The sequence below is a fragment of the Lepidochelys olivacea genome (genome assembly GCF_965140295.1).
Source record: "Lepidochelys olivacea isolate rLepOli2 genome assembly, chromosome: 19".
In the NCBI taxonomy this organism is placed as follows: Eukaryota; Metazoa; Chordata; order Testudines; family Cheloniidae; genus Lepidochelys; species Lepidochelys olivacea.
Genome location: NC_140429.1, coordinates 9,754,874 through 9,781,694, shown reverse-complemented (window position 1 = coordinate 9,781,694; position 26,821 = coordinate 9,754,874). Strand labels below are relative to the sequence as shown.

The following is a 26,821-nucleotide window of genomic DNA, read 5'->3' as shown; positions in this document are numbered from 1 at the left end:
GAGGGCTGGAATCTCTGTATTTTGTTTAACAAAATTGTGAGACTTTCAAGAACACTGCAAGAGTTGGCAATTCTTAATGCTTAAAGCACAGGACCAGACCAGAGGTGATCTGGGTTCTGGTGTGCGGCATGACCTTGGGCAAGTTGCTTTCCCTCTGTGTGCCTCAGAGTTATCATCTGTACTGTGGGGAAAGTATTGCTTCCCTGGGGTGGGTTGTGAAGATTAACCCTCTGACATACCTGAGGCTCAGAAAAGCCTATACACAGAACAGCATGCAGCTGTCCCATGAGCCATCCTGTGGGCACAGGGTGAGTGTCGAGCTGGGGAGGAATGCCTGCTGGAGCAGTGCGTCTCCTAGGATGGCACACAGACTCATAGGACCTCAGGGTTGGAAGAGACCTCAGGAGGTCATCTCGTCCAACCCCCTGCTCAAAGCAGGGCCAATCCCCAATTTTTGCCCCCGATCCCTAAACGGCCCCCTCAAGGATTGAGCTCACAACCCTGGGTTTAGCAGGCCAATGCTCAAACCACTGAGCTATCCCTCCCCCCCCCCTGCAGTACACAGGGCGACGAGGGAATTAGCCAGGAGCCCGGGGCCGGCTGTGGGGGGGTCACAGCAGGCTCACAAGTGGGGGCCCTGCCACAGTCCTTGGGCATGGGGATCCCTGGGCTTGGCCCCATTAACATGGGCGGGGGGGGGGGGTTAATGCCTCCTCCATGCCCCTATATCCCATCAGGGGGAGGCGTCAATGCCCTGCCCCTCTCCCCAGCTCAGACCCATGAGCATGGCCGGGGGGGTTTGCAGGACACCCGAGCGTTGCATGCTGGGACTAGTGGTCGACCCACGGGACTTTCGCGGAGCCAATCATCTGGCCCGGCCGTAACCGGGGCAACCGCGGCAAACAAGATGGCGTCGCGTGGGCCGAGCCCGACGGGGGGAGAGTGAGTCCGTTAAAAGCCCGCGCCCCTCGGGGCTGGGAGCCGCGGGGGGGAGGCTCCTCAGGCCGGGCTGGGCCGACCACGGCGGCTCCGCGGGGCCCTCAGTGCGGGGGGGCCGCGACGACGGGCCCAGGGATGCCCAAAGCCGTTGGGTTGCGTGGTGACGCCTTATGAGGCCATTGGGTGGCACGTTGTGAGGTCACCGTGTTGCGCGGGGACGCCGCCTGAAGTCATCGCCTTGCACGGTGGCCGTTGGTGATGTCATAGTGATGTCATAGCCTTGCATGAGGATCTCCCCCTCCCCCTCCCCCCCCCCCGGCCGGGCATTGCGCTGTGGTGACTTGTGAAGTTGTCGCGGTGTGCACTGATGACGTGCGGGGGGCTTGACCCGGTGAGCTGACTTATTGAGGCACAATCAGTACGCCCGCGCTGGTGCGGTGACGGAAGGTCACGATGCTTGAGTTGGTCCCTCCACAGCAACCCCAGGGAAAGTGGCAGCCTTCGCCTGAGGGCTGCACCCAGCTGGCATGAAATGGAGCAGATTGTGGGGCAGATTGTGAAGCAGATTGTGGTTTTTCACCTGGAGGCTGCAGCCGGTGTGAAGACCACAGGGCCCACAATGAAGTGCTTGACGTCATTTCTATGGGTCTGTCTAAGCAGCAAAGAAAAACCTGCCACTGGCCAGCCAACTTGGGCTTGCAGGGCTGTTTCATTGCTGTGTAGATTTCTGGACTTGGGCTGGAGCCTGGGCTGTACGACCCTGCGGGGCGGGAGGGTCCCAGAGCTCGGCCTCCAGCCTGAGGTCATAAGTCTACACAGCAATGAAAAAGCCCCGCAGCCCCATCTTCATGAGCCAGAGTCAACTGGTACAGGCCAGCAGCGGGTTTTTCTTTGCTGTGTAGACATATCCTATGGGACCCCACAGGCAAAAGAGACCCCAGCATGAAATGCACCTTTTGCTCCAAGCAGCATGGCTGGACCTGAATCCTCTGCGAGGCTCCCTGCTCTGTATGAAAGACGAAGGGTCAGGCTTTTAACTCCGTGGTCTGCCCTAAGACCAACCTGCTCTGAGGGAAACCTCTACAATGTGTGATGATAAAATACATCCTGGGGTCATCAGTGTGCCTCAATCTTGTGTTCCAAGGCATTTCACTCTCAGTTTCATCTTGCAGCCTGGAATTGTAACACTGTCTTTGTTCCCTAGGATCTAGAGCTGTCTAAGGTATAAACCATGAGTTCTCCTCTTTCCTCCCTGGGGAAGCACCGCAGAGTCCCGCTGCAGAGTCCAGGGTAAATGAGACATGAGGACTCTTCCTTGCGTTGTCTTGTTGCCATCTTTGCTTATTTGTGAAATTTTGATATCAGCTGCTTCTCCTAACACTATAATCAAGGCATAAATGACAAATGCCTCAAGACCAGCAAACTCTCACCCCACACTATATACTTCACAGCTGTGTATGCTGCCTGGTATAAACTGGGAGGGTTCTTCTTTGGTCTTGATCTTTCAAGATGCTGGGTCCCTTCAGCTCCCATTGAAGTCAGTAGGATTTAAGGGTGGTCAGAACCACATTCTGCAGTCACTCAGCACCTTGCAGAATTGGGCCCTAAAAACCAGTATTTTGCCATCCCAAATCCAGCTGTGAGCCACCGTTCCATGGTAGGGCCCTATATGAATCAGAATAGTCTGTGCAGTTATACTAGCAAGAATAACCTTGCTGGAGCTCTTGGTTCTATGGCAGGGGTGGGCAAACTATGGCCCATGGGATTGCCAGCCCTGGCTAAGGCAGGCTCCCTGCCTGCCCTGGCCCTGTGCTGCTCCCAAAAGCGGCCAGCACCATGTCCCTGCAGCCCCTGGGAGAGGGGAGTGGGAGCAGAGGGCTCTCTGTGCTGCCCTCGCTTGCAGGCACCGCCCTCCACAGCTCCCATTGGCCAAGAACGGGGAACTGCAACCAATGAGAGCTTTGGGGGAGGTTCGCACAGGCAGGGGCCGCGTGTGGAGCCCCCCGCGCCCAGGGGCCGCTGGGACGTGGTGCCGGCCGCTTCCAGGAGTGGCGCGGGGCCAGGGCAGGCAGGGAACCTGCCTTAGCCCTGCTGTGCACCACTGCCTCCACAGAGCCGCTCAAGGTAAGTGGCGCCGGGCTGGAGCCCGCACTCAGAACCCCTCCTGCACCCCTGCCCTGAGCCCCCTCCTGCAGCCATCCTGCACCCCAACCCCTTGCCCTGAGCCTCCTCCTGCACACTGCACCCCCTCCCATACCCCACACTTCCTCCCACATCCCAAACCCCTGACTTGAGCCCCATGCCACACCCCTCCTGCACCGCAACCCCCTGCCCTGAGCCCCCTGTTGTGCCCTGAGCCCCCTCCTGCATCGCAACCCCCTGTCCAGAGCCCCCTCCTGCACTCCGCACCCCCTCCTGCACCCCAATCCCCTGCCCGGAGCCCCCTCTCCCACCCCTCCTGCACCCCAACCCCCTGCCCTGAGCCCTCTCCCGCACTCCACACCCCTCCCTGCACCCCAACCCCCTGCTCTGAGCTCCCTTCCGCACTCTGCACCCCCTCCTGCAGACCGCACTCCTTCCCACACCTCAACCCCCTGCCCCAGCCCTACATTCATGGCCCTGCATGCAATTTCCCCACCCAGATGTGGCCCTTGGGCCAAAAAGTTTGCCCACCCCTGTTCTATGGCCTTGTGGTGCAAGCTGATCCCTAGCTGGGATCAGGAGGAATATTGTACAATTCTGCATAGCACGGTTGACCAGGTTTGTTGTTTGTCTTTCTTTTGCTTGTCCCTGGTGCAAAGCAGCTAAAGTTAGTTGTGGCTTCCTGTGATCTCAATTGCTGCTAGGCTGCTCTGAATTTGTTGTTTGTGTGTGAGCTCACTCAGCACACAAAGGAAGAGGGGGCTTGTTTGATTTGTTTCTGTGTAGTGAACTGGTGAGAAAGTATAGGTGGTTGCATTTTAAGAACATTTTTGATGTAATTTAGAAGTCTGTTATCCCTCAAACAAATTACCCAGCCGATAATTAATCTGTCTGCTGTTTGTTTTCTGTATTCCCTATTCTTATGTGCAGGAAAAGGACAGTGCCATTTAAACTGAGTGCTTACAATGGTGAGTAAGGCCTTTCTCTTCCCTTTATGCGTCTTTTGCATTAAAGTGTTATGTGCTTAGTTCATTTTCTTGTCCTTGGTTTCTCTCTCCTTCCCACATCTGTCTTATATCAGATTAGTAGAAATTAGTTTTCCCATCCCCAGGATTCGTTGGAACATGGTTAACTCTCTAAAATAATTTACAGTTCCAAATCAAGCTGCTTCCCTCATTTGTCCATGCTGTCACCTACGCTCAGAACACCCTCCCTAATGCAGAGCAAATTGCGTCTTCCAAATCCCTCTTTGAAACTCCCTTCTTCTGTGAGGCTCACAGACACTAATCCTGGACAGTATTATGCTGTCGTCACCATTGTTCTAATGCGCAAACAGTCCCACCACTCACCTCTCTCACCCTCAGAAAAACATACTCTAAATTAGCACCATGGTCTGCTTCCCAGTATAGTTGTGTGTCCGATCATTGTCTGTCTGTTTAAAGTGTAAGCTCCTCAAGTTATGGACTGTATTGTCCTTTGAGTGTCATACTGTGCCGAGCACGCTCTTGAAGCTTAGTAATCATCACTTCGGAAGCCTTTGCGTGGGCGAGTGGGATTGTGCAACACCCTTTCCCCAACCCTCTCCTTCCCTGATGATACACCCCAGCATTATCCTCACAAGATTTTGGTGAGGCATCATCTAAAATGTGGACCTGGCCCAGTCTCTAATGCTTCTTTGCCTCTTTGATTCACAGAGGATGAAGCTGCGCTACTGAATGACATCCTGTCTCCTAGAACAAAGTTTCCAGTGCAAGACATTTCCCCTTCCTGCTCAAAGGGAACAGCAACAAAAACAAGTACCCATGGTAATGTCTCTGAAAGGACATTTGCTGCTGAGCCAGACACAGTGCTGGCATCAGGGTCGATAACCTTAATGGTCCATAGATGGTGCTTGATAAGTGAATCCAGCTACAGAGTCTGGTGCTCATTTCACATCCCTGAACACTTACTTACCCAGTGTGCCAGTTGGTGATCGAGGGATGCATGCACAGTGTCTGCTGCAAGGTCCATATCTACCTCTGTTACTTTGGCCAGGGACTTGCAGGATTTATACATGGTGCCCACAGGACATCCATTCATGCTGTCTGCGAGGGCTAATCCAGGATTCCTGCACTATGCTTTCAGCCCATGTAATGTGGCACTGGATGATCATAAGGGTTCCCCTTGGTCAATTTAAAATTATAATTCTGAAGGTGCTTTTTTGGGTGATGTGTTGTACTTGTGCTTATAGGGGCAGCTCCGACTGACATGGAGCTCATGTCCTCCATGATGCAAAAAATTGCTTTGTTGGAACAAAAAGCAAAGAGCCAAGCACAAGAAATCCAGCTGAAGGTAAAAATGCCAGCCTCATTTGGGCCCTGTCTGAACAGTTCTAGTTTGGGCTAAAATGGTGTAATTATTCTTTAGACAAGGCAACTGCTAGGCCTGTATCTTACTAATTACAGAAACCACCCACTATAGAGGCCCAGTTGCTGTTACCACACTGCAGTAAGGAACAGTCCCTGTAGTGATCCTAGGAAAAAATGAGCCCTAACACCTAATGTCATTGACTCTTCTGCTTTGGATGTTTCTTTTCTTCCTTCCATTTTATAATGTTTGAGTTGATAAGGCCAGAGGTCTCACTGAAGCAGACACACCCGATAGAAATGGGAATGGATAGTACCCTGTTGGTGTTATAGACACTTTAGGGTAAATAGTGTTTCTAGTGGCTAGAAGATCAGGACTCCTGAGTTCTAACCCCAGATTTGCCATGTACTTACTACTGACTTAACTTTGAGCCACACCCTCAGTGGGGGTAAGAAAGCATGAGCGCAACCTGCATAACTGGCCTGTGTGCGAGAGGAGGAGCAACGATCATGGGGTCACTACTCCCATCTCATGCAGGTGGGCAATGGATGGGCAGGCAGGGTGACTTGGTCCCTAGCCTACTTCTGGGACTGCGCAGTTATGTGCTATTCCCTTACTCGGGGCCTGTGGTAACTCCACAGTCCAGCCCTATGTGATCTTGGGACAGGCCGCACCCTTTCTAGACCTTACTTTGCCCATCCATAAAACAAGTGTAGTTAACCTACCTGGCTTCTGGGAGCAGAGTGGCTAAATCAGTCGGTATGTGAAAAGTGCTTTGAGATCCTCAGAGGAAAGGAACCAAGTGCAATCATTATTTTTGCCTTTTTTCTTGGATCTTCAGGCTAGAAAGGTTGCTGAACTTGAGAAGCAGGTGAAGATCCTTCAGAAAGGAAAAGGTAAGTTGTTCTGTTCTTGGCAACCTCCTGTTTCCTGTGTGTGGCTTACATTCTCTTCAGGTGCGTTTACACTACCCACGTTATAGTGAGGCTGCTGCAGCGCCAAACGAGGGGTGGTAGCTTTTTCACTGTGCGTGCGGCTCCTGGCGATAAAGCACTGTCTCTACTGGCACTTTTAAGCCTAAAACTTTTGTCACTCGGGAGGGGGGTGTTTTTTCACACCCCTGAACGACTGAAGTTTTAGAACTGAAAGTGGCAGTGTAGACACAGCCTTAGGCTCAGACCGTGCTCTTTTCCAATACTGGGAGGTGCTGCTGTGGACCTCAATACAGTCCTTTCCTTGGGGAAGCCCAGTTCCAGTACCCCGCCAAGGACAACTGTGAATTACAAACTCACTGCTTCATTTGCCAGCAGGTTTTCAGTTCATGCATACACCTGCTGACTTTTAAGCTGCTGGTTTCTGGTGCAGCGCTCAGATGCCACAGTGACCTGCTTTCACTATGGTAAAGTGTTCCCACAAGACTGAGAACCTGAGCAGAAGATGGCCACGTAACCACTTGGTGTGTAGTAGTGGTCAGAAGAAACAAGGCTGGGAAGAGAGCAAACAAACCAGCGTTCAGATTTAAGCCGATTGAAGAAATAGGCCTTTTCCCAGCTAAATAAATCAAAAAGGCCTCTTACAGCCAAGGTTTACTGTGTGACTCAAAGGACTCTCACAGCCAAAGTTTCCCCTTGTCCCACATGTGATCTAGTTCCAAATTTCATCCAGCCTTGAGTGAATCTCTCCCTACAGTTGACTTCCCTCAAAGTCCCTTGGAATTCAGTAGTTCCCTCAAGCTGAGCCCTGACACATTGGGTGGGATCAACAAAGGTACTTAGGTGCTTAAACTCCAGATGTGGGTGCCTTCATTTGGGGTTTATGTGCCTAAGTCATGGTTTTGCTCCACTGTAATTCACAAAATTCCTGATGAACCCTGTAGGGGCCTAAACTCACTCGGCACCTAAGTTTTTCAGAGTAAAAGTTCCCTAGGCGTCTGTGTTCCTGCCTATGGGCATGTGTACTGCTGCCTTCCCCCAGTCACTTTGATGATTTCTTTACTCAGGGAGTAGGGTGTATCCACCTTGTCAAACTACAGACAGGGTTCATATACCCCATCATGTGGTGGTCACTCTATTCAGCACAGCAGAGTAGATCCAAATTCACCGGGTTGCTGACTTTTGAATAGATTCATAGATATGAACTGGGTAAGTCAAGTCACGCCCACTGTATTACTGCAAACAGCACCATTTACACATGAGCTCCTTCTGTGCAGCATAGAAGCTCACCAGTGTTGCCCATAAATAACTGCCAAATGTGTCTTTTCATCCATCCACATCTTTTTGGAGGTGATCCTGGTTGAACAGTCAGGGGACAGTGGGCAAAGAGTTGTGTTTTCAGCTTCTGTGCCTTGCCGACTCAAGTGCAGTTATTTATAGACGGGGCTGAGGATCCTTGTACTCCCTGACACTGATTATCTCAGCTCTTGTCTGAAGCTTTTTAGAGCAAAAATAAAACACCTCAGGTCTCTGTCTTTCCTCTGCAGATTCCCCAAAGTCAAGCGGAATAGAGGAACTGGAGGTGAAGTGTCTTCAGCTGCAGAATCAGGTCTGGGAAATGGAGGTGAGATTCATGGATGGACCCCCCTGGCCTCACCCTGTGCTCCCCTGGAATTGGCTTCCTGTTCCTTCAGTCCATAAATGTTTGGTTCTTACTAAGCTGCCAGTTTCAATATCACTGCCTGTTATTACAGCCTCTGTACAGAAGGAACAGGTTAAATGGAAGATGAGGGACATTCCCTAATCCCCTTCCCACTCCTTTTCCTTTCTCCCCTTTTGAATCTGTTTTGATATATGATGTAACACTCAATAATAATTAGCAGCTTGCTAATCGTAGCACCGCTCATTCTGAAGAAGCCCAGGGAATTGTACATAGATTCTTAGACTGTAAGGCCAGAAGGGACCATTAGATCATCTACTCTTTCTGACCTCCTGTAAACCATCAGCCATTACATTTTACCCAGTTATTCGTGTAAGGAGCTCAATAATTTGTTTAGCTAAAGCATATCTTGCAGAAAGATATCTAGTCTTGATCTGAAGACATCAAGAGTTGGAGAATCCATCACCCTGGGGAGCACTTCACTCACCTGTGATATGCAGTCATCTCTAGGGTGGAACACAGTAGCCTTTGAACAGCTCACAGCAACACTACACAAGATTGTAGGACAGAAAGTGAAGAATTATTTATCCAAATTGCAGTGTGGGGAACATTTATTAATACTATTACTACTTTGCATTTTAACTCATTTCATCCAAAAATCCCAAATCTGCTCTATTACTATCCCCATTTTACAGACAGGAAAGCTGTGTCACAGAGAGTCAGTGGCTCTTGATACATGCTCAGCTGTTTGATATGGAACCACAAGACTTTTCTCTATAATACAAAATTGATGTCTGACTGAAACTTTAACCTGGTGATTAGAGCAGAGAACTGGGAGTCAGGACTTCTGGGTTCTTCTTCCAGTGCTGCCACTAATTTCACTGTGTGGCCTTGAACAAGTTTTCTAACCTCTCTGTCGTTCAGTTTTCCAGTGTGTAAAATGCGGGTAGTTGTCCTGACTTAACTCACATTTAGTTGTGGGGTTTAAAAAATTAATGTTTGTGATGTACTTTGAGATCCTTGGGAGATAGTGCTAAGTAAATATAGCACATCATTATTATTGACACCTGGCTAGATTGCATGCATTTTTAATAGTGTTTATATGCAAACACTTATGCCTCCTCCTTTTGATCTGTATGGCTTTAGTTTTGTTTCAGTCCCTTCTTTTGCTGTTCCAAGTTAACTGGCTGACTCAGTAGAACTGAAAACTCTTTGCAGTGATCAAAGACATGATAGACTGAGTACTGAATGATTGATCACTGTGGATAGATTCATACAACTTTTGGAGTCCATGACATGCTACTCTTCCTGCCCAGTGAGTTTTCTCACCCCCGCACCTTATAACAAGGTCAAACTTGTTCAAGGCAACACTCATTTTACAGCTCCCATTCCTGGCCTTTGATAGTCCCATGCTTCTCAAGCTAGTTCATCCTCTTCTCATCTTCCCCATGCAGCGGTTTCTGAATGATTATGGATTGATTTGGGTTGGAGAGAGGAATGAACAGCTGGAAGAGTTGAAATCATTGAAGAAGCAGGAAAATCTGCCATCAAGGGGTCTCTGGAAACCAGGTAAAGCAGCAATGCCCTTTGCTGAGGCAGACAGCCTGCCCCTCATGGGGTATTTAAAAAAGGCATAATATTCTCCAGATTGGAAAAACAGATAATTTGGGATTTATTAATCAATCAGATTCATGGCACGATAGGCCTTTGTGACTCCCCTTGAACTGCTTCATCGTGCCAAGACTTGTGCAGAGAGCTCTTAGCCCGTAGGTCATTCATTCAATTCTTATTATTTACGTAACATCTTAGCTGGGTGTGACCCTGGAAAGATGCACCTTTCTATCTGAAATGCCTGGTCCAAAAACCTGTTCGATTCATGTGTTTGACTTTTTAGTTTGTGTTTAGAGATGAATTTTTAGTGCCCTTTATATAAACTTTATTAACATCTCTGGACACAACGGAGGAGGTTTTCAAAGGCGCTAATGAGAGATAGGTACCTAACACCCTTTGACTTCAGTCACCTAACTGCCCTTTGAAAACCTCCCCTCTATTATCTGTAGAACAGGCACTATGTGGGCAGTAGCAGGTCAGGCTTCCCCCTTACTGCACTCCCCTCCCAATATGCTTCAACTCTAACCCGGAGAGACCTCCCCTAGGTCTAAGAGGGGAGGTTGGTGTCAATGACATCCAGCCTTTGGCTTCTCTGCTGAGGCTGTTGAGAAGGGGGCATGGGCGGTGGGTATCATAGGCTGGAGGAGGCTGAGCCTCCCCAAACAGCCAGGAGTGTCCCCACCCATGCTCTGCCCCCAGGCCCCCTCCTGCCAGTTCCTCTGTCCCGGTGCTGTAGCCCTGGCTCAGGTTGGGGCTGGGGCTGTGCTTCCCACATGGTGCTCCAGGGCTGGGGACACTAGCCTGGGACAGGGGCCGGGGGCTGCAGTGGGGGGAGGAGGGGCTCTGGTGGGGGGCACAAGAGGGGACTTCGGCCGGAAGGGGCAGAGCTGAGGGCTAGCCAACCTTAGCCAGCGGTTCACACGCTGCCCATGGAAGGGGGCCTATTAGGAATGATGGCTTCTGGGATCTGAACCCCCAAATCAACCCCTTTGCTTTAGGGAAAGACAAAAAACGGTCGTGTGGGATTTTCCAAAGCTTGTAAGTGTCGTAGGTGCACAGGTATCATTGCAAATCAGTGGGACTGGAAAATCCTACCCTTAAATGACAGAAAATGCAGTGAGGGGAAGGATTTTGTATGGCCAGAGCACAGTGTGGAAACAGCTTACAGCAGAGGTGAAGATACCCAGTGAAAATTAGTACAGCTTGATGCGGGGATGAAAGGGTCTAATGTTTTACAGATAGCTCTGGATGCAGGTTGGGTACAGGGCCGTCCTTACCCATATGCAAAGTACACAGCTGCGTAGGGCACCAGGAAATTTTGGGCAGGAAGTGGAGCGACTCGGCCCCAACCTGCTCCGCGCCGCCAGCAAGTGCTGGGAGGCGGTTCCCCCCTGGCCCCCAAGCCTGCTCCTCCCCCCAGTCTGGAGGCCCCGTCTGGAGGCCACATGCACACACACCCTGTGGGGGGCTGTGTAGGGCACCAAAATGGCTAGGGATGGCCCTGGTTGGGTATGATAGGTCCCACAGACTTTCAAATGCTAAGGTTCTTCCCTGTTATGATTTCCTCATGATGATCCTGGGGTCTACATCCTAACCCATTTCAGTAGAAAGAAGACTTGCAATATAACACAAGCAGCACCAGGAACATAGTTTAGTAACTGCGGATATTTTATAAAGCCCATTTCTTTTGTGGAGCTAATGGGTCAGCTATCAGGAAGAAAATCTTCAGAAGCAGTCCCCACACTTTGAATGTTTGGAGCCTGATTCCAGTCTGAGGCAACGCAGACATGAAATGGGTGTGAGATCAAAATCTGGCCCTTTCTGTATGTATTAGGTGCATTGATTTGCCCCGATTGCCTGACCCCATCAAAGCACACTATTGTTCTCTTCCTCCAGCAGCCACGTGAGTGGTTTTGTTGGGAGCAGGTTGCATTGTGTTGAATCCTATAGTATTTAGTGATGGCTTTCTGATAAGTGGCAAGAGAGAATTATGAGAATATACTTGGGACTTGTAGCAGCCTCACCTTCAGAGTGCTGTGAAAAGCCCCCGCTACTTAACTTTCATAACTCCTTGAAGTAGGTAAGGGAGATGATCTCTGAATAGCAGTGGGCGTAAAGCACAGAGGCTAGCGTGTCAGTTCACTTGGCCTTACTTGCAGATTGATGCATTTACAGAGATTGTTTCCGCTTATTGATGCCATTTTTATCCTTTGAAGGATGTGTCAAAAGCAGAATTGAAAATATCAGAGGCCTCATCCCAGTCAACATCTCTGCGCTCACTTCCTCTTCTCATATACTTCTCCCACTGTCATCTGCACATCTCTCCTGCTCTACCCCATAAACCTGGCATCCCTTTCTGAAGCACCCAAAAGACCTCCCTCTCCCCAATAATCCACCAGCAGGAGAAGGGATTGTCTAGAAAGAGCAATTTGCCTGAGATCAGTCAGTCAGCTGGTGTCCCATCTGTGTTCCCTGCAGCAGCCTGTGCTGAAGTTAACTGCTGGTCTAACCTAGGTTGTAAGCTCTTTGGGACAGGCACCTCACCTCCCTCTTTGTATTGTACAGCACCAAGCAAGGAACGATGCTAAGTACATTATAACCATCAAAATAATCAGGGCCTCCAAGGAGTGCAGGCTGTGGTATTGGCTGATGATGCAGTTTCATAAGTTGATAACAAGGGGACTGGTTCTCCACTGTGGTGTTATATACACCTGTGCAGTGTGGAAGCGAAACACTGCCATTCTGATGTGATAGCATTTCACACTCCCTTCCCAAAGGAGTAAATGACACAAAGTGGAGGCAGGCGGGAGCCAGGCCCAAAATGGTAGGGTTTGGGCAGCACCTTTAACATGCCCATGCAGGGAGACGTGTGGATTCAACACTCCTGTCTGCAGGCTCCTCCCTGACGATAACTCTGTTTTCCTTGCTGCAGGTCACTCAACTGTTTCCAACTACCCAATCGATTTTGATTTAATTTTTGAAAACCTGAAAGATTTAAACGTGCTGGCTGGGGAAGGTGTGTCTCAAATCGAACGTACAGCAGGAGGTGCGAGACTGAGGCAGCCCCAATCGATATCCCTCACTTTTTATCAGAATGGGATAGTCATGTTCAACGGACCCTTCCGGTCGTATGAGGAGCCGTCCACGCAGGTATGGACCAATTCCTGGAGGAAGTCAAGTTATTGCCATCTAACTATTCCCTCAGCAAAGGCTGAGGGTGGGAGTGGGGAAAGGCTGAGGCTTGTGGGGGTCACTCTAGTCCCATCTGCCCCCCACAGGGCTTCGTGAGGAATGATGGTTGTTAGAGGATCTGCCAGTCTTTCCCAGTCAGAGATCCTGTGGTGCCTTTGTAGGTCTCCAGGTCTGATGCAGGTGGAATGTATCAGCAGCAAGGTACTATGGAGTCTGAGGCCTGATTTTTAAGCATTCATGCTTTGTTTCAGCAATGTCTTCAGGATATCATGGATGGCTATTTTCCCTCAGAGCTACAGACGCGCTACCCGGATGGTGTTCCTTTTCAGGTAAGCAATGCAAAGCCCCTGCCATCTTCCTTTTAGGAGAAATCCCTCTCTCCATGCAAACTGCTTCTATCGTATTGTTTGCACCACTCTGCAGGCCTTTCTCAACACGAAAAGCAGTTTGATGTTTCTAAACCCAGCCCACGTGCAGCTAGACTTTTGAGGTGGGGCATGCACCTGCTACAGCCGTTACAGGAAAGGGCTAGGCCTTTGTGCACTAGAACTGAACGGTTTGTCTGCTTCAATTAATCATGGGTTAGAAAGAGACAGTGAGGGCAAAATTTCTGAGTCACTAGAAAGCAGTCAAAGGCGGGAGGTGTGACGGGTTGAACCCCCTGGGGTGTCACTTGGTGTGCTGGGACACCACTGAGTCAAACTATTCTGCCAGCCTGGGCCCCTTTTTACCTGGTCTTGCTGGACTGGGCTCCCCAGCCTTTTCCAGCCAAGCGCACAGGCAGGGCCACACCCAGCTGCACAGAAAGACAGAGATCTGCACTGAGAAGGCTCAGCTTACGGGGCTTGCCACAGCACCCACATGTCTACCCCCACTCCTTTTGGAGTACAAACCGAAAATTATATAAAATTCACCTCTTCCCTCAATGTGGAGGAGGGTGTATACAACTTCTTGCCCCCCCCCAGTTATTAGTCACATAAACTGGGTTGTATTATAAACCAGAAATAAATGTATTAGCTATAAAAGGTGTATTTTAAGTAGTTAAGGAGGTAGCAGACAGAACAAGGCAGATTACTAAGAAAATAAAACACAGCACACAAACTAAGCTTAATACACTAAAGAAACTGGTTATATGTAAGTTCTCACCCTAAATGTGGTTCTAATAATCTTCACAGGTCAGACACCCTTGCAACCAGGGTCCAGTTCTTTCCCCCAGTTCAGTCTTAGGGTACATCTACAGTACGAAATTATTTCGAAATTATTCTGTTCGAATGTTTGGAAGCTATTTTTATACGTTCGCTCTTCTGTGTCCCCACTAAAGTGCGTGAATTCGGTGGAGTGCGTCCACAGTACCAAGGCTAGCATCGAATGTTGGAGCGGTGCATTGTGGGTAGCTATCCCACAGTTCCCGCAGTCCCCGCCGCCCATTGGAATTCTGGGTTAAGCTCCCAGTGCATGATGGGGCAAAAACATTCTTGTGGGTGTTTCTGGGTTTGTGTCGTCAGTCGCTCCTCCCTTCGTGAAAGCTACGGCAGACAATCGTTTCACCCCTTTTTGGTGTGCAGACGCCATACTGCTTTCAGCAGACGGTGCACCGCTGCTTTCCTGCTACTATGAATCCACCTCTCATTTTCTCTCATCTTCCTATGTAATCTCTACTATCTACTCTTTCTCTTCCTCATCGAACGCTTCCGCCGCCAGCTCTGCTCTCCCACTATTGTCGCGCTTCCGAGCTTCTCCATGTTGTCTGTCCTGGCCCCCGGCTCCGTAAAAGCTACAGAAGACAACCATTTCCTGCCTTTTTTCGGCTGCCGTGAACGGAACAGCACCTCTTCCGCTGCCACTCTGCTCTCCTACGTTTCGCGCCCTTTTTCCAGGATTACCCGTGCAGGCGCCATAGCCATGGAGCTTGATCAGATCTCTGCTGCAGTTTTGACCATTGTAAATACCTCGCACATTATCCATCAGTATGTGCAGTACTTGCAAAACCGGGCAAGGAAGCAACGACAGCGCGATTATGGTAGTGATGAGGACATGGACACAGACGTTCCTAGAAGCACGGCATGTGGCAATTGGAAGATCATGGTGGTATTGGGCCAGGTGCATGCCATGGAATGCTGATTCTGGGCACGGGAAACGAGCACAGACTGGTGGGACCGCATAGTGTTGCAGGTATGGGATGATTCCCAGGGGCTGAGAAACTTTCGTATGCGTAGGGCCACTTTTGTGGAACTTTGTGACTTGCTGTCCTCTGCCCTGAAGCGCAAAGACACCAAAATGAGAGCAGCCCTCACAGTTGAGAAGCGAGTGGCCATAGCTCTGTGGAAGCTTGCAATGCCTGACAGCTACCGGTCAGTCAGGAATCGGTTTGGAGTGGGCAAATCTACTGTGGGGGCTGCTGTGCTGCAAGTAGCCAATGCAGTCATTGACCAGCTGCTATCAAGGGTAGTGACTTTGGGAAATGTGCAGACCATTGTGGATGGCTTTAATGCGCTGGGGTTCTCTAACTGCAGCGGGGCGACAGATGGAACGCATATCGCTATCTTGGCCCCGGAACACCGGGGCGGCCAGTACATAAAGCTCAGGGGGTACTTTTCCATGATGCTGCAAGCAGTGGTGGATCACAAGGGACGTTTCACTGACATCAATGTGGGATGGCCGGGAAAGGTGCATGACACTCGCATCTTTAGGAACTCTGGTCTGTTTGAACAGCTGCAGGAAGGAACTTACTTCCCAGACCAGAAAATTACTGTTGGAGATGTTGAAATGCCTACAGTTATCCTCGGGGACCCAGCCTACCCCTTAATGCCAGCCTCATGAAGCCATACACAAGCACCCTGGACAGTAGTTAGGAGCAGTTCAACTATAGGCTAAGCAAGTGCAGAATGGTGGTAGAATGTGCATTTGGACGTTTGAAAGTGCACTGGTGCAGTTTACTGACTCGGTTAGATCTCAGCACAACCAATATTCCAATTGTAATTGCTGCTTGTTGTGTGCTCCACAGTATCTGTGAGAGTAAGGGGGAGACATTTATGGCGGGGTTGGAGGTTGAGGCCACTCGTCTGGTGGCCAGTTTCTCACAGCCAGACAACAGGGCGATTAGAAGAGAGCAGCAGGGCGCGCTGTCCATCAGAGAAGCTTTGAAAGCCAGTTTCATGACTGGCCAGGGCACAGGGAGACAGTTGTGTTTGTTTCTCTTAGTTACCCGCCCCCTATATATATGAAAGGAAATAAAGTCACAATTGTTTAAAAAACATTCTTTATTATTTGTTGCACAAAACATTGAGAGAAATCAGAAGCTAGACAGGGGAGGGGTGGGATATTGGGTTAGGGGGATGGAGGAGGAGGAGGAGGGAAGGACAAGTCCAGAAACCAAATAAAAATGTAGGATATGCCCGCTTTCTGCTGCTTGTGCAATCCTCTGGGGTTGACGGTGCGGGTCCCCGTAGCCTCCCCACCGGTGTTCTTGGGCGTCTGGGTGAGGAGGCTATAGAACTTGGGGAGGAGGGAGGGCGGTTATACAGGGGCTGCAGCGGCAGTCTGTAGTCTTTCTGTCTTTCCCGCATTAGATCCACCAGACAGCGGAGCATGTCAGTTTGCTCCACCATGAGCTTGACCATAGCATCCTGCCTGCTCTCATCGCGCACGTCCCTCCTCTCTTCGTATTCACGTAACACTCTACGCGACTCCACAATTGTTTGCCTCCATGCATTCAGCTGGGCCCTATCAGTGCGGGAGGACTGCATGAGCTCCGCAAACATGTCGTCCCGAATTCGTTTTTTCCACCTTCTAATCTGGAACAGCCTCTGGGATGGAGTAGATAGGGGCCACGTTGAAACATTTGCATCTGCTGCGGGAGGAGAAAAAGGGAGGGTAGTATTTTAAAAGAGACATTTTAGAGAACAAAGGGGACACTCTTTCTCAGTGAAACAGGCAATTCATAGTACACAGCACATGTTCTTTCTGTACAAGGTCTCATTTTGCCTCTTATACCGAAGTGCCTGCCGCTTTGGTGTGAATAAGCCCCCACATGCAGCCGGGCAACAGAATTCAGCTTGCAGGCAGCCATGGTAAGCCCTAGGGGCACGTGGGGTTCTGCTTCTTCCGCATTCATTTCAGTGTTTTCAAACTGCTGGGCCCCCTTTACCCTAGCAAGCAATGCCTGGTGGGTTTGCATATAAAAGGAGGGCCTGCAGGCTCTCTGGGATGATCGCTTCACACAACCCTCTCCCCCCCACACCGCGTGGCTCTGAGCAGGGATGAGCCCTTTAAACTAAATGCAAACAGCCCAGTGCAGCTGGGTTTCCCCCTACCCCTCACTGTGTGGCTCTGATCAAGCTCTCACTCACCAGAAGTGCCTTCTCCCGGATCACGGTCCGGGAGCATGCCTTGGGAATGGGGGGAGGCTATTGGCTCCAGCATTAAGAACAGTTCCTGGCTAGGGGGGGAAACAGATTCCCCATTTGCCGTCTGTGCACTGTCCTCCTCTTCCTCCAAAAACTCATCCTCCTCGCTCCGTGCTACTCCCCCCTTGCAAGTGTCCACGGTCAGTGGTGGGGTAGTGGTGGCATCCCCCCCATAACTGCATGCAGCTCATGGTAGAAGCGGCATGTATGGGGCTGTGACCCAGAGCGTCCTTTCGCCTCCAGGCTTTTTGGTATACTTGCCTGAGCTCCTTGATTTTTGTACGACACTGCTCTGTGTCCCTGGAGTAGCCTCTTTCCGTTATGGCCCTGGAGACTTTAGCGTACGTATTTGCGTTTCTTTTTTTGGAACGTAGTTCTGCCATAACAGATTCATCTCCCCAAAATGCAATGAGATCCAGTACCTCCCGTTCGGACCATGCTGGAGCTCGTCTGCGAATCCAGGACTGCATCGTCGCCTGTGATGGTGGACTGTGCTGATGGTCGCCTGAGATGGTGGACTGTGCTGATGGTCGCCTGTGCTGATGGTGACCAAACAGGAAATTCAAAAGTTCCTGGGGCTTTTACTGCCTACCTGGCTAGTGCATCAGAGTTGAGAGTGTTGTCCAGAGCGGTCACAAGGGAGCATTCTGGGATAGCTCCCGGAAGCCAATAATGTAGAATTGCATCCACAGTACCTGTAACCCGGAACTGCGATCTCGATTTTAGCGCTACTCCACTTGCCGAGGTTGAGTACAGAAATCGGATTAAAGAGCCCTTTAAATCGAAAAAACTGGTTTGGTCGTGTGGATGGATTCAGTTTTATTTCGAAGTAACTTGGCTAATTGTGAAATAACCGCGTACTGTAGACCAGGCCTAAGTTGTTTCCAGCAGTCATCTTGGGTGGGATAGCAGGGGAGAACTGAGGACCTGGATTACCTCACTCCCCACCCTTAAATAGGATTTGCATAAAGCAGGAATCCTTTGTTTCCTAGTTTGACACTCCTCCCACACACCAGCTTCTTGTGGAAAAGTACAGAATTCAAGATGGGTTCCAGTATCAGGTGACATGGTCACATGCCTCTGTAGGGCTCTTGTAGCCATTCTTCACAGGCTGACCCACAGATTCACAGGAAGGCCATCCGCCCGGTTTGGCTTTTCCATTGTTCTACCTGAAGTGTTAGCAGTGGGCGTCACTCAAAGTAGCTTAGCTGAAATACAGATACATAGTCAAAATTCCTAATTTCAGATACAGAAATGATGTATGCCTACAAATAGGATAATCGCTGTTAGGGGGCTTATTCCTTCACCCACTTACTTCCCTGGTCCTTCTCGCATGAACAGAGAGCAACAATACCCGAAGTCCAAAGGTGCAAACAATTCGATGTTTATTGGGGTGAACTTCCAGCAAGCATGATTCCAGTTTCCTTCCTTAGTATCCTCCTTCCCAGCTCTGACACCACAGAGCCTTACACCTGTGTCCCTGTTCCCATTCCTACCCTTAGCCAAACATGATTCCAACTTCCTTACTCCCATTCCCTGTTCCCATTTCCCCCTTTAGCAAAACATGATTCCAATTTTCTTACCCCCATTCCCTGTTCCCATCTCCCTCACCCGCATGCCCACCCCCACCCCCCTACTTCCTGATTGACTGCAGACTATATAGTAAAACTTGAGTTCTGCTTTGCTATACCTTAACCAATCATTTTCCTGAAATTTAACTAACCAATCCTAACATATTGTAACATGATTATGTAACCAATTATATCCCACCACCTCAATTAGTTTACACCCAGCAAAATTAATTATACAGCAGACAGAAACAATCACAGAACCAGACAGAGATTATACAGACAAACAAAGCAAAGTGGGAACTATAATGTCAAAACAATACAGAAGTGAGGATTCCACATCGCAGCTATTGATAAGTGAGTTCTTGCCAGACAGGATGCTATCAAACTAAGTTTCCTTTTACATTTTCTAGGCACTTCCCTTTCTCTGGAGGTGATAGGCACTATCGGGACAGGATTGTATTCCTAACAGCCCAATAGCACCTTATTTCAATGTGACTAGTTTGGAATGTGAGGATGTGACCATTCACTTCCCAGTTTATGGCTGCCTCTGTTGCTTAGCCAAAGGCCTTAGCCTAAGAACTGGGCCTCAGACTGTCACAGTAAGAGAAGGCCCTTACACTGGCAGACAGTGGTTTTGATTCTTTCTTTTATACCTCTATAACTAGCCAAGTGATAAGAATACACCTAAATTCTTAGAGTATAGGCCTTTACAGACAGACCTGAATATCTATATCCTAACAATCGCATTCAGTAAATCGTAACCTTTCCAATGATACCTCACATGAGCCATCTTGCATAACGTATATCTCAGCTATGTCATATTCATATCATAAGCATATTTTCATAAAGAATATGGAATGACACGTCAGCGGAGGCAGCTGCAGAGGATATTATAATCCAGACCTTCACATATAAAATTAGGAACACACATCCCATGGAGCTGTATGTGCTCAGCCCCCCTGGGAAATCAGGCCACTTCCGTGTAGGTGCCTAACTTTAGACACCCGCTTTGAAAATGTTGGGCCTGCCACTGTGGGGGTTAGAGAGTCATGGGGGAATGGAAGATGCCCAGTGGGGACTTAGAGTACATCTACGCTGCAGTAAAACACCTGCGGCTGGCCTGTGTCCGCTCACTTGGGCTCGCAGGCCTCGGGTTGTGGTGCAGACATTCAGGCTTGGGCTGAAGCCTTAGCTCTGGGACCCTCCCCCCTCACATGGTCCTAGAGCCTGGGCCCCAGGCCAAGTCCAAACAGCTACACAGCAATTGTATAGCCCTGCAGCCTGAGGCCGATGAGCCACAGGGGTTTTATTGCAGTGTGGACGTACCCAAAGTGGCCTTGTGCTTCTCTGACAGTTATGTTTTGCTGAACTGGGTGGAACTGGGGACCATGGGGGGGCTGAATATGGTGCTTTTGCTTCTTTGGGTTCAGAGAGACATCTGGTGGTCCTGGCTGCTTGCACATCCCTTCTTCTGTTAGCACAGATCAAGGCAAACGCCTGGGTGAGCCTATCGATAAAAAATAATACTTTACAATTTCACATCACCTTTTATCTGAGGATCAATTTTCATAGATGGGAAAACTGAGGCACAAAGCAGAATCAAATCACTGTACAAATGTATGCAAGGCTGGAGTGATCATCTGTCTTAGGGTCTGGATGTGATATTGAACTGCTAACTAGAAGGGTTTTAGACTTGAAGGGACACAGGTGTGGGTTTATTTTTCTGGAGGGTCTAAAAGGATCTGCAGACAGCTTCCTTTATAGGGGTTCTATGTTAGAACCACCCTCAGGAGGAATTAACTGTCTCTGTTAGTTGTTTGTTCTTGTTTTGTTCTTGCTGCTTACCCTTTAGTGTGCTCTGATGCAGTGAGAGCTGGGTCCTGGAGGCAGACAGGCTTGCTAATGACAGCTAGAGTTAATTTAACAGGTAACTGACAGAAGAGACGTTTTCTTTCGGGAGAGGCAGCTACCAGAGAACTTTCCTGGCCAGGGGCAGGTAGTTGGCCATTTGAAGTCAACTGAGGTAAAGGAAACCAGTGAGATCCCAGGTGAGTCTTTTGCCATTCCCACTAATCCCTGGAGATCCCCTACTTAGCCCCAAAAGAGAGAATAAATAAAGCCCTGGTGAAGCCTGGCAACAGGCATCCAGTTACTCAGGAGTTAATTCTGAGAGTCTCTGAGTTGCATGGTGACGTTCTGAGAGGAGTGTTATGTGTGTGCTTCCACGTACTGCTGCAGGAGCTGAGAGCTGCCCCAACAGTCAGTTTCACGGAGATCACAGCAGCAAACAGTCCTGAGACTTGCCATTCATAAAATACCACAGTTTGGGCAGTTTTCCCAGACTGTGCATGAAACCCACCCACTTTCTGCATGAAACCCAGAGCTCATTCTCAGCAGAGGTCTTTCCAACATCGCCCACTTGAGACATTCAGAAGAATAGCGTGGGTGACGGCCTTCAGGGACTGGGCCTTCAAACAAACAATTGTTCTATTGCAAGTTACTTATTTAAGTGGACATCTTCCCCCCTCAAGATGCCAACCTCGTCTTCTCCATCTCCGATATGTCACAGCACATCTCCAAGCCCTGGGGGAAAGACATATTATTTAGGACGATCTCACAGGTCCCTTGTTTTCCTTCTGCATTCCAGAAATCTGCTCCAACAGTTGCCAAAAATGACTCTCTCAGACTGAAAATTAAACTGCTCTAGCTAGATCTTGGAAGATCTGGTGACATATGTTCTGACATGTAGTTGTATAGTGGGAGTAGTCATGGTTATGGTTATGTATGTTCCTGGACAGCCATATATGGCAATATATAATAATCTATGCATATGCATTTCCCATCAGCAATTGTATATCGCCCTGTTATTTATTAGCTGTGAAGAGCTGCTCATATACTGTGGAATTTGGATCACATGCCTTATGGGTGATTCTAATAACACATTCCCAAAAGGGAACTGTCCAAAGTGTAATTCTGATGAGCCCAAGACGTGGAACATTTTAGTATTCGTTTAATTGCTTGGTGTGATGTGATACATATAGGATTCCCCTTCCTGCTTCCCCTCCCTGTCTCTCCCCCCTGTTCCCCCCCTCTCGTGGCAGGTCCCAAGCTCTCACCGGAGCAGTTTCTGAACAAACTTCCAAAATCCTTGATCCGGGAGGGACAAGTGATTGATATCCGAGGGCCAATCAAAGAAACTCTGCAGGTATGACAGAGCCCCTGCATGCACTGAGTCTTAATGGCTAGGTTATGCTTAAAATTAAGGTTGACCTAACTATATCTCTTAGGGGTGTGAAAAACACCTCTGAGCTCAGAAGTTAAGCTGATCTCACCCCTGGCGTAGACACAGTTTGGTCAATGGAAGAACACGGCTTGGGCAGTGGATTACCTACAGTGATGGGGAAAACTCTTTCCGTCGCTGTAGGAAGGGTCTACACTATGATGCTACGAGTGGAATAGCTACAGTGCTGTAGTGGAGCTGCTGGTAGTATAGACGTTTTCTGAGTCTGCAGTTACGCTGGCGTGAATCAACAGTAACTCTACGGAAGCTAACAACCTTACGTAGGTGCAAATAGAATCAGAACTGGGCCCTTTCTCTTGAAAAATCTTCAACCTCCTGAAAAGACTCCAGCAGAAAGCATGAGATGTATTTTCACCAGGCCCTTTCATCCCTTTCTGGAACTGTATCGTTTCTACCTGAGGGGGGGGGGGGGGAATCATTCGTAACCCATGTGATGATTGAGTAAACATTTCAGTGAAGTTACTGTCTCGGGTGTTCGATCTAGATCCTGTCATTTTGCTTGAAGGGGAGCAAGTAGTTTCCTCAGATCAGTGTAATTATGATAATTAAACTTGGTGTCCATACAGAACATTTAGAAGGAAATAGACCAATCTAGCTTTATTGGATTAAAACGGACGAATCAATTAATGGGGGAGTTAGTTGTTAGATTAGAAGAAGCCCCAGCCAGCACCAGGACCAGGCCAGGCAGATTTTTTAAAAATAAATAGTTTAACTAGGTACAAAGTGTAGAAGCCATATTGACCATTTGCTGGAGAAACCTGCCTGCCTGGTGCTGTGCAAGCCTGCTGCATCCTGTTGGGAGCAGCAGGGGAGAGGGAGCATGGAGAAGCCATTGGCCTTGTAGCTGGTGGGCTCAGGAGGAGGGCACATTCTCCACCTGTGGTCAGAAAACAGGGGACTAGCCCCCATGTATTAATCCAGGAAAGCTGGGCCAATAGTATCTGAGGTTTCCCTGGTTGGTTTCAGGGCTCTGATGGGACAAGTAGCAATGAAGTGATCCTAGTGGAGACGCCCAGCCTTGCAGCAATGAAGGAGAGGTAAAGGGCAGTGGTTCCCTCAGCAAATGCACGGTCAGTCTCTCCTGTCCATCCACTAGCCATCAGAGGCAACCTGCAAAGATTTGTTTTAATGGTTTTTCCCATTTTTGCTGCTTTCTGATGGATAAAGAGGGCCTGGAAAGGGAGGGTTCGTTTGTGTGGTTTAAAGCAAAAATTCAAGAGTTTTTTCTGCTTGGTTTTTACTTCAGAAATAGCAGGAAGGCCAGGTTTGATCTTTCCTAGTTTTGGGAGGTGTCTGAGATTTTTATGATGAATCCCGACATCGTCAGCAAAGGCTTCCTTTATTCAAAATGTTAGCTAGCCCTTGGTATTAAAAGGGTGTTCACAAGAACAAGCAAAACCCAAGGAGTTTGAACCAGTCTGGCTATAAATTCTTCCTTCTCTCAATTTTCACCCTCTGAATGGGAAAGTGCCTCCAGAGAAGAGATGAGCAAATGGGGTCACCATTTCACTAGTTCTCCCATAGTCAGCGAGTCTTCCAGGCTAGACAAGACTTAATTTCTAATGTCACCATAAACCAAGCAGAACTTTGTATTTAAAAAGGCAAATAAACAACCCTACCAAGCAGCCTTGATCCAGAATAAGGAACAAAAAAAGAGCACCAGCTTATCTCAGAAAGTGAAAGAGCAGCCTTGCATGATCAGATAGGCTACAACCTCTCCCTCAGGCAAAGGGGTAGGCGGTTGGGGCTGTTTTTCTACATTCAGCTATTTCAAAGGCATGTAGCACTTTGTAAGCCATTTTGGCCTATTTGCCCACAAGCAATCAGGGTTCAGGGAACTGCTAAGGGTATGTCTACACTGCAGAGCTGAAGCTGCAGCGCTGTAAGGTCTCCCGTATAGCCGCTCTATGCCGACAGGAGGGAGCTCTCCCATCCGTATAATTAAACCACCCCCAACATGCGGCGGGAGAGCGTCTCCCACCACCACCATAGCACTGTCCACACCAGCGCTTCTGTCTGTGACACTTACATCAGTCAGGGGGATTTTTTTTTCACACCCCAGACCGACAGTAGTTTTACCAGCTAGTGTAGACATTTCCGTAGATTTTTAAGGTACCGTTCTCTATTCCAGCACCTCCCTTTTCCCTTTGGCTCTCTCCTGATGCCCTATCCAGCCTAGGCCACTTAGCATTGCCTGATCAGTCTCTGTAAAATTGCTGTTTCTTGTCTAACCGGCTTTTATGGCTGTCAGGTTGCAGGCAGACGAACAGGACCAGCCTCCAGCCCCCAACATCTCCACTCTCCGAATAAAATCTGAGAATGGGGAGCAGACATACATTGTAAAAATGCTCTTCACAGAGACCATAGGAGACCTGCGCCGGCACCTCACCCAGAGCAGGTAGGTATAGGGAGAGGAAAGAGGGGTTTTTGCAAGCCAGGTCAACAACTCCACCCCACTGAGTCAGGCCACAGCAAAAACTGGGCCAGTGGCATTTCCAGATCCTGCTTGATCCCTGGAATTGAGCCGCCTGAAGAATACTCTACAGTGTAAGTCCAGCAGGTACAGGATCACAGGGCCTCTGCCTGCCAGATGCTGAGCCCCCTCAGCATACAGTGATGTTAGTGGGGGTTGAAGGTGCTTGTCACACTCAGCACCTCCAAAGCGGAATCAGGATCAGGCCCATGGTTTGGGAATTGTGTAGAGATTTCAAATCCTACCTCCTGCAGGGAGCGGACATCTCCATAGTCTTCCATGTTTCTGGCTCTTCTATTTCAGTAGGTCCCAACTCATCCTTACCTCCTGCAGTGTCGTTGTTGCCTCTGCTCCCCACGCCCACTCCTCAGCAACCCTCACCTTGACTGTTGCCATGCCCTTCTCACAATCCACTTCAAAACTGCCCTGGTTCTTAACATCCTGGAAGCAACTCTGGCCTACCAGAGGCACCTTCCGTCTTCTGTCCCTGCTCCCTTTACAGGACGTAGCCCTGCCTGGCCTAAGCTTTGTGTGCCTGGTGATCTGTAAGAGCTTTCCCCGCTGTAGCTGTTGCTGTCTGGAACAGCCTTCTACGGGCTGGGCTTTCCATCTCAGCTGGAAACACCTCTGTTCCTCATTCAATGCTCTAGCCTTCTGCTCTTGTGTAACCCTGCAACTAGCTTATTCCCAGCTGCTTTGTGGAAGGAACATGGCTCACAGGAAAGATTGTACTGTTCTTTCCTAGGGGTGGAGAATCACAGCTGTATGAGATCATCAGCACCTTTCCCCAGAGAGTGTATGCTGACAACTTCATGACCCTGCAGGAGTGTGGACTGATTCCCAACGCCTCCCTTCTGCTACGGGAAAAGATCCCTTCAGCCAAGGAGGGACAGGGCCACAGATAGTTTAACAGCTTCAGATGAGCCAGCTGGCCTTGCAACTGCTACTTCACATGAAGCAATTTGCTTTCCTCCACCAACATCTCCTTCTCCATCAGGCTCTGTGCTAAGGCAAGAGGACAATCAGATAAGCTACAACCTCTCCCTTACTCAAGGGGGACGGAGGGTGCGGTTATCTTTCCAGATTCAGTTGAACTTCATTGTTACCTGGGCCTACCACCTCCTGTAGGCAAAGCAAGTGGGAGAAATAGCCCTGGAGATCTAGCTCCTCTCTGCACTATGGGTGAGAGAACTGTAGTGACTCAAGGCTACACACCCTGCCAGTCTGGATCCTACTAGCCTCTGGGGGCTGCCTTTAGAGGCCTGCTGGGCCTGTGGCCTCATCACATGGCAGCCTACCTGTGTAAATATTATCCTGGGGGACTTGTATCCAAGCTAGGTTTCTCACCACCGTTGCTGAAGGTCACATGATCTTTTTGCCCCTGAGAGGCTGCAGTGAGTTCACTTCAACACCTGTGCCTTCATCTGCAGGTCCCTTATGTCTACACTGCAATAAAAAAACTGGCACCACTCTCAGAGCCCACATCTGTTGAGCTGGGCTCAGGATGGGGGGCTACAACTAGCAGCATAGATGATCAAGTGTAGTCTGGAGCTGGAGCACTGAGACCCACCCTGCTTGCAGAGTTTCAGAGCCCAGACTCCAGCCCAAGCCTGAATGTCTACACTGCAATCTTTAGCCGGTGAGCCTGAGTCTGCTGAGCCAGGCCAGACATGGCCATACCATGGTCTTTTATTACAGAGTAGACAGAGCCTTCAAGAACTAAGTTTATATATAGTATAGGTGAAATGCTGTGAGGGCCCTCCCAGCTAGGTTACAGTCCCGTTTCCACATGCATCTGCGCTCTTCATTAGGGCTAGATTCCAATCTCACACTGTTGTACAAATGGGCTTAACTATTAAAGTCAATAGGGTTAAACTGGACTGAGTGGAATCAGGCTGAGTCCTTTGCAGGGCTGAGACACAGCCAGAGCCACTCCAGCGAGGAGGTGCCAATACTTTCATTTCCTCTACATGAAACATTTCTTCCTTTAAACAGACCCCAAGTGTCCAGTGTTAACAGCCTCCCAGTCTGTATGGCTGAGCCTGGTCACCATAGTGCCAACCATCTCTGCCTTCCCATGAGAGACATACTCCCCCCATTTCTGTCCTGTGCGAGGGCCCAGTTCTCAGGCTTTGTACCGTGTTGTCATTTATCCCCTGGGCAAAGTACTATCAAATCAGCTGAGTGGTGCTGTGCTTTCCACTTTGCACACGTGGAAATGATCTGGCAAGTACAAGATGGGAGGATT

The 26,821-nt window shown here is 49.2% G+C and overlaps 1 protein-coding gene and 1 long non-coding RNA gene across 6 annotated transcripts; one reads left to right on the top strand and one right to left on the bottom strand.

The window, feature by feature from the left end:
• Window positions 1–878: 878 nt before the first annotated feature.
• Window positions 879–26,453, top strand: UBXN11 (UBX domain protein 11). Of its 3 annotated transcripts, XM_084652197.1 has the most exons (15): window positions 879–942; window positions 2,144–2,229; window positions 4,012–4,049; window positions 4,776–4,886; window positions 5,312–5,412; window positions 6,269–6,323; window positions 7,907–7,983; window positions 9,474–9,588; window positions 12,563–12,780; window positions 13,074–13,151; window positions 20,727–20,847; window positions 21,901–22,004; window positions 23,067–23,137; window positions 24,352–24,498; window positions 25,319–26,453. In XM_084652197.1, exons 2-15 carry the CDS (start codon window positions 2,171–2,173, stop codon window positions 25,476–25,478), a joined length of 1,455 nt encoding a protein of 484 aa, XP_084508323.1. In that variant the 5' UTR covers window positions 879–942; window positions 2,144–2,170; the 3' UTR covers window positions 25,479–26,453. The 3 variants fall into 3 exon arrangements, with proteins under 3 accessions (XP_084508323.1, XP_084508324.1, XP_084508325.1); XM_084652199.1 differs by lacking the exons at window positions 879–942; window positions 2,144–2,229 and adding an exon at window positions 3,002–3,063; XM_084652198.1 differs by lacking the exons at window positions 20,727–20,847; window positions 21,901–22,004; window positions 23,067–23,137; window positions 24,352–24,498; window positions 25,319–26,453 and adding an exon at window positions 14,524–16,045.
• Window positions 16,083–25,255, bottom strand: LOC311533090. Of its 3 annotated transcripts, none has more exons than XR_014714501.1 (3): window positions 24,819–25,255; window positions 17,172–18,436; window positions 16,083–16,672 (listed from the first exon to the last, which is right to left on the bottom strand). It is a non-coding gene; the product is annotated as an uncharacterized lncRNA (long non-coding RNA). The 3 variants fall into 3 exon arrangements; XR_014714502.1 differs by lacking the exon at window positions 24,819–25,255 and adding an exon at window positions 20,126–20,733; XR_014714503.1 differs by lacking the exon at window positions 24,819–25,255 and adding an exon at window positions 20,645–20,733.
• Window positions 26,454–26,821: the final 368 nt, after the last annotated feature.